This window comes from Anastrepha obliqua, chromosome 2, assembly GCF_027943255.1.
Source record: "Anastrepha obliqua isolate idAnaObli1 chromosome 2, idAnaObli1_1.0, whole genome shotgun sequence".
Taxonomy (NCBI): Eukaryota; Metazoa; Arthropoda; class Insecta; order Diptera; family Tephritidae; genus Anastrepha; species Anastrepha obliqua.
In genome coordinates, this window is record NC_072893.1 from 42,332,761 (window position 1) to 42,340,383 (window position 7,623).

The 7,623-nt window shown below is 37.3% G+C and overlaps 1 protein-coding gene across 1 annotated transcript; it reads right to left on the reverse strand.

Moving 5' to 3' along the window:
- Positions 1-711: 711 nt before the first annotated feature.
- LOC129237592 (type II inositol 1,4,5-trisphosphate 5-phosphatase) lies at positions 712-6,369 on the reverse strand. Its single transcript, XM_054872421.1, has 10 exons — positions 5,745-6,369; positions 5,491-5,677; positions 5,135-5,414; positions 4,903-5,076; positions 4,496-4,834; positions 4,209-4,433; positions 3,476-4,142; positions 3,229-3,415; positions 2,010-2,234; positions 712-1,949 (listed from the first exon to the last, which is right to left on the reverse strand). The coding sequence occupies exons 1-10, from the start codon at positions 5,943-5,945 to the stop codon at positions 1,708-1,710; spliced, it is 2,727 nt and encodes a 908-aa protein (XP_054728396.1). The 5' UTR covers positions 5,946-6,369; the 3' UTR covers positions 712-1,707.
- Positions 6,370-7,623: the final 1,254 nt, after the last annotated feature.

The following is a 7,623-nucleotide window of genomic DNA, read 5'->3' on the forward strand; positions in this document are numbered from 1 at the left end:
AAATTCAAAATATTTTCGGAGTTGCAGAAGAAATTGTGAGCAAGCGTCGAGAAGGTATGCGAGCGGCTGGATCGCTCGAAGTGCGATTTCTCGGTTTTTTTATTTTTACGATTTTTCCTAATTGGCGGGAAAGATAGGGAAAAAGTTAAACGTCCTATCGAAACGAGATTACATTGATTGTGTTCGGAATTAAATTCTCTTCTAGTTGAACCTAAAAAATCTTAAGAAAGTTATGATTAACCCACTTTTTAAACAATCTAAAGTGAATTTATTTTTCCAAAAAAATTATTTTTTTTTTTTAATTAGCGAAAAATTGTAGAATTTCTCACTTTTTGTTTAATTTTCTTGGTTTAACTAGAAGCTATACTATACTAAAATAATTTTTTTTGGGTTTTTGGTTTGAAATGAAAATTGCGACCTGCATCTTTCCCGCCCCACGACACATGCATACTCGAGGCGCCACGGCAAATTGCTTGTACCAGGCATAACATGACAAATATTTTAATGAAAAAAATTGAGAAGACTGTTGAAAATATAACAATAAAACCTGAAAGTTTTGTTTCAATCGAATATTTCTTACCTTCCAAAAAAAAACACGAAAAAATCGATTTTTTGAAGCGTCTAAAGCAGGCCCCCCTCTAATAGGAGAGTGTAGTCTAGAAACGCCCCAGACTTACAATTTTGTTATGACTCTGCAGGAAAAAACGAAAATTGCTTCCAGTAATAAACGTTTATTCAGAGATTTTGCACTTTGTAATCATTTCACTTACACAACATTACGACAATATTAACAAACTGACAATTAACTATTATCGACTTATGACTAAATTGGAAACTATAATATAAAATAAGTTTATTTATAAACGCATTGCTACGATGTGATTCTCGATTACTCTATTTTATTTTATTTATATTTAATTAACATTCGTTACAGCAAAAACATGTACACAAGGCAAAATTTTGCAATTGGCTGCAGTAAAAGCGAAACATTTTCGTGTATTTTATTTATATTTGTAGTAGATACTAACAGACCAAAAGTAATCAAATGTGATTAATGCACGTAATTTGTTTGTAAATGTAATTGGTAATTTGCTGGCGAACTATTTAACACCAATGTACAATATATGGTCCACTCTATGCACTATAGTACATATAAAGAAGGTTAATTCTACGAATTTTTGATTTTATAAGCGCAATAGCTTCTGGATTCCGGCATATTATTTTAAATGCTTTGCATGAAGCGCCTACGACATTACATTTCTGATATTATACTAGTTTTTTTCTTGTGTGGAAATTCGTTCAGAGCTTTAGTTCGTTTTAAGTGCTTAAAATGCAAAATATTAAGTATACTCCACGACATCAGTACGCATATGTATGTATATTAAGTCGTTAATGCACGCTAATCGTTGTTAGCAAAGAAAATATAAAATCTCAAATAAAATTTCATGAGAAATGCTGATGTGTACACAAGTAGATAGCAAACAAATGACGCGGCTTGACGTATATTTGCATGCTCGTAAACACAAACACATATTCAAACACATAATACAAGCTTAATATTAAATGCTAAATTGCAAATAAGAACTAAAAAATGTATTATAACGCTAAGGCAAATTATTGCTCACGGTGAACTAATGGAAAAATGCACAAAAACAAACAAAAAAAAAAACTAAAACTAAACGCAAAAGCACATACAAGTACAAGTATTTAAGTCGAATCGATTGCATTGACATGATCACTTCCATCGCCGCCGCCGCCGCCACCACCATCAGTGCCGCCAGCTCTGCCAGCGCTACTCAGCGCGCTGCTACCGATAACACCAGTTGACAGGGTGCCACCCATATCGCTGCTGATAAAGCGATGCATGAAGTCGCGGCAGCGCGTTTCACGATAAATATCGCGTCCATCGTGTGCTGTGCTGCGCAACAATACACGCCCGAATACATTAGCTGTGGGAAAATACAATTTTTTTTTTTTTGTTTTTAGTTTTTTGGAATTTTTGTACATACCAACTTGTTGCAAATTATAGTATTGCCGCTCTATACCTTGACGCAGAAACATGCACAAATGCACGAATACATTACGTCGTGGTGAGCTAAGCAATGATATCAACTCCATTGCCTCAGCGGCCGTATTTGTTTGCAATAAATCTTCAACGAACGGATCCAGCAATGGCTTCTCTGGCAAGTCCAAGAGCATGAGCAGAGCCTCAGCAGCGGCTTGTGGCGTACCGGCTATGACAGTTATTTACGAAAAATTTCGGTTTATGAAAGTACGTCTTTTGAAATTAATCTACAGGGTGGGCCATATAGCGTTTGCTTTTTGAACCACCTATTTTTTTGAGAATGGTAACACAAATGACATGTCAAATGTGTTCATAATTTACTTAAAGGTTTGACTTTTACGAAATGGGACGCTATACGCTTGAACAAAATTGGGAAATATTGAAAACCTATTTCCAAAGTGGTGAGTCTTTTTCTTCTTTTCTGATTTTCACATCGGTGGCTACGTCAATAAGCAAAATTGTCGGATTTGGGGCTCAGAAAATCCACACGTTACTGTAGAGAAGTAAATGCATCCACAACGAGTCACTGTTTGGTGCGATTTTTTGTCTGGCGGCATCATCGGGCCATTTTTTTTCGACAATGAGCGAGGAGCCGCGGTTACAGCAAATGGCGAGCGTTACCGTGACATGCTCAATGAGGTGTTTCCAAAAATTGAAGAGGATGACATGGACTACATTTGGTTTCAACAGGACGGTGCAACTTGTCACACTGCCAAAGTTACACTCGAACTTTTGGCTACCGTTTTTGAAAACCGAATAATCAGCCGAAATTCCGATATCAATTGGCCGCCTCGGAGCTGTGATTTAAGCCCGTTGGATTATTTTTTGTGGGAAGCCGTTAAGGACAAATGCTATGCGAACCATCCAGAGACAATTGATGCTTTAAATCACGAAATCGAAGTTGCCATTCATGAAATTGGAGCCCAAACAATCGAAAATGTGCTGAAAAATTGGGTTGATCGAATGGCCTACTGTAAAGCCAGTCGTGGCAGTCATTTGAACGATATTATTTTTCATTCATAAATGACAATGTTCAATCTTTAAAATAAAATAAAAATTTGAAAAAATATTGATTATTTTTTTTTTATAGCCGATTCAAAAAGCAAATTTTACATGGCCCACCCTATATAAGCAAACTGTGCAATTTTTAATCGGCTACTTACGAAACTCAGTATTTGACCACGCGTCCAACCAATCACGTATAGCATTAAATTGCGAGCTACGTGCATGTTTATACTCCAGCGTTGCGAATGCTCCCTCCACTTTGTTGCCCTGCTTGTGTAAATAGTCGATCAGAAAGAAAAATTCGCGCGGCATTGTTACACGAAATTCTGGTGATTCATCGTTCATCTAAAATTACAGAATCCAATGAAGTAAGCAAAATTTTAGGCACCTATTATGGCTAATCACCAATTCTTTGATTTGGGTTTGCGTATAATCGCTTAGCGGTCGTTCGGTTCGGCAAAGCGTCTCTACTGAAAGTCCAAAACAACTCGGCTTGTATTCACCAGTGACCGTAAGAAATATATCGGGACCATTTTTTACATGCAAAATCAAAATGTCAAAATCGAATTTCCAGTTGGTTGTGCGTATTTTTTTCAATAACCCAGTGATGGAGCGGACATCGGCAAACAATTTTACGCGTATGCTCTTGGTGCTGTCCGTCATTAGCATATCAGCACGCGGCTCTACCTGCAACCACTTTTCGCAAATGTCATTTAAGGGAGGGTCCTTAACCTTGAACATAAATTCCACTGGCATTGGACAGTTATTCGAGACAGTAAAATCACGCACTGCCAACTCATTGAAACGAACCGTGCCAAAGTCAATAACGGTTTTATCAACATTTATTTGCGGTTGATTTTCATTTTCACGCTTATCGACTAGCTTCAGCACCTCCTCGTGTACGCGCTTGTAACGTTTCTCATCCTTGGTTTTTACCTTGACACGAAATATAGCATAGACGGGCTTGTGATCACTCTTTCGTATTTCCATTATGCTATTGTACGACAATTGCTCAATGCGTGCGCCTTTCCAGAGTACGCGATCACAGAAAGCTGGTGCGCGTTGTTTCTCGCTATTGTGTGGACATATAAATATATGTTAGCAATAAGATAACCTTACTAGGAGGAAACTAATGTACCTGCTGTCAAAGTTGTCTGTGCCTATATCATATTTGTAGGAGGGGCGAAATTTAATTGGACCTTCAAAATAACCTTCGAAGCAGTTACCTTTGCCCATCTCAATGCGCAACTGATCGTATCTCATAAGTATATCATAAGCGTTTGGAGAAGCACGATTACATGGTAATTGCAAACCAGGTGGCTCTTCAATGCGATAATTTAAGTCTCCAATCCAAAATATGTGGCTGAAGAAGATCGAACGCACTTGTATTACAATTAAATTGTATTGCATGAATCTTTTACTCACTCATGGTCGTTAATGGTGCGCTTCTGATCATCATCAAATATTAATCCTCGCACGATGCCGCCATAATCTTCATTGCGTGCTTCAACGAAAGCCATATGTGCAGCTAGATGGGAGTTTACAAAACAGATATTGCCCTCGTTCAGTTGAATACTGACGGCAACGCCGCCTTTGTTGCCCAGAGTATTGAAAACGCCGCGAGCAACAGTTTTGACACGACAACGCGCTATGTATGGCCGCAATTGCTTCCGTATGATGATGGTTAGCATCATGCCGACGAGGCGCACACTGGTCAACTCTTCATACTCACCTTCTTTATGTAGACTCGATAGCATTTTATTTCTGTAAGTCAATCAAAATTTAGTTTAAAGTGAATATAATATTAAGTAAACTTATCATCCAACACTTACATCCATAGCGGATCGGGACGATTTTCACTAAACGCCGTGGCTTTTGCTGATGTATCCAGCTCTTGCAAGCCAATTGCATATATATCTGCTGGTACATCGCCATTCGATAGCCATAAGTGTAATGGACAGTCGCTATACGGTTTGTTATTCACATTCCACGTTCCACAATAAACTCTAATGAAACCAATTTTGATTGCTAATTGTCAAATGATATTGTTGTGTGAATACATACATAAAATCTTTAAAGACGATGTACTCATTTTCGCGCCGTTTCAACTCTTGCTTCACTTCACCAATCTGTCGATAATCATTGAGCCAGCTATAACTTAATACCGAATCTGTGGCCACGCTTGAGTGACTCATTGAGAATTTAGCTGATATGATTTGAGCATGGAACGTTTCGAAATCTGATGCGCCCTCCGCAGATATGATCGGGTAGTAGAAATATTTCACGGCCGGCTCATCGGCTGTACTGATATCGAATTGCAATTGCGATATTGAACCCTTTCTGTCTGGTAATTTTAGATTCATACATGATTAATGAAGTTACAGTAGGGAAGCATAACGTAATAATCAATAAACACTTACCACTTCCCATCTGAAAGGTTTCATTTAACGCAAAAACCTTATCAATAGTCAAGTCGTTGACGTTGCGTGGTGGTAAACGCGCAGTTGACAATGAAAAAACTGCATAAGTCCCGCCTGCCACCGACACCACTAATGCCAACAAGCGACTGCGATGCTCTTGCCCAATGATTTGGTAGGCCTCGAAAATCTTCAAAAATTAAACAAAATTAACAAACATTTTTTTTTTTGTGTGAATAAACTAATTAGTGACTTACCGATAGTACTTTTTCATTGTCCTTGAATTTTCGTTGTACCACCTCAATTGTATTCACAGGCTTCTCTCCATCTCTCACATCGTTTTCTGAGACTCCACTTCGTATTAACCCTGTGCTGGACACTGCCGCCGATATAGTGGGGATACTATTTAACGACGAAAGCGTTGTAGACGTTGAACTCATCGTCGGATCACTGTTCATCTTCCCTAAAACTACGAATACCCAATTCTAACTACGACTATACCGATTTCAGCCAAGTTGTGTGGTTTCTCTTGTTGCTATTTTTAGCAATTTTTACACTCCGTTTTGTTTGTTCAGAAACGTCATTGAAAAGCTATGACTTTTGCGTCAGATCGCAAAACTTTGATTACTGCTGCGACGTCGAAAGTGTTGTGGGTGTTGTTTTACTTCCCATTGCTTAGTTTTCGTGTTCTCCGCGAATATTGATTACTGTTTGTAAATAATCAATAAAATAAGTGATTTTCCAATTCCAGATAACTTAAATTTGCTTTTGTTGCGGTATAGACATGCCAATTAACTAATTTATGCACTTTATGACACAACAAATCCAAGTTTTGCTTTGCTATGAATTTGCTGCCACCGCTGGAAACTGAATGCTACTGAAAATTCATTGAAAAATACAAGCTGTCAAATTCAGCGTTGCCAATTGACTTTTGATTTACAAACGATATTTCAGTAAATTACGAGATTTGGATGGTCTGAGTTAAAAAACGGAATATATATAAATTAATTTTAAATTAAAAAATGGGTACAAAAGACCTTAAGGCTTGAAGTACAAACCTCCAAAAAGACTAAATCTAAATTAATTCTCGACAAATAGAAGAGTTGCTATCGAATGCATGTGTAGTAAAAAAATAAAAAAAATATAATTGGCGGGTACACTTCTGTTAGGTATTTGGGCGAGCGCTCCTTTTCCTATTTGTTATGTGTGTTTTGGAGAGGGACGACTTTGAACGGCGAATTGTTCTTATGGGGAACTTTTTTTATGGTACAAATACACTCGGAGCTTTGCCATTGCCTGCCGAGGGGCGACTGCTATTAGAAATAACTTTTATTATTTGATGTTCACGCATGGATACTCGAATTTACGCACTCCCGCAGGAGAGTCACGTCGCAAATTATTCTGTTACGGCTTTCGAGTTATGGTCAGATTTAAACGCTATTGGACTTTGATGGGCGCCTTTAGAAAGAAATATAAGGAGATACCAACATTTGTTTTTTATACATTTATTATGTAATAAAAACGTTACAATATACAATTTTGTCGAGTTCAATTTACAGAATATGGAGTGTGCTACCTTAATTCTTAAATGTACAATACCTTATGCTTAGATTTAATAATGGAATCAGATATTATACATTATGCGTAAATTTAGGGGTCATATACAGTTAGAAGGCTGAAAAAAAGCGATTTTTTTGTAGAAAACTTTTTAATTTATTGATCTATTTTAATTGTATTTTAAGACTTGGTATTAGTAAAACTATTTATTAGGAAAGGAGCTACAGCTGATCTCCGGGAGCTGCTCTCAAAAAAGACGTCTTGCGGCGACCACTATATCTCTGAACTGGACCCTCTGAAATTAAAAAAACCAAACAGATTTCGTTAAAGTAGTGTTGAATCTAGTAATTCATCGAGGGAATATGCAAAATAATTTTTTGACAATAATTAATTAATTACTAAAAAATATATTTAAGAAGCTCTTGGTTAAATTTGAGACTACAGTACAATCGTGATAGTCCGACATTTCTTAATCCGACACGTTCGGTAATCCGACAACCTCATAACGTCTATGGATGTAATTGGCATTATTTTATTTTGATCAGTCGTAGCAGAGCAGCAGAGGGGGATTGTGTTTTG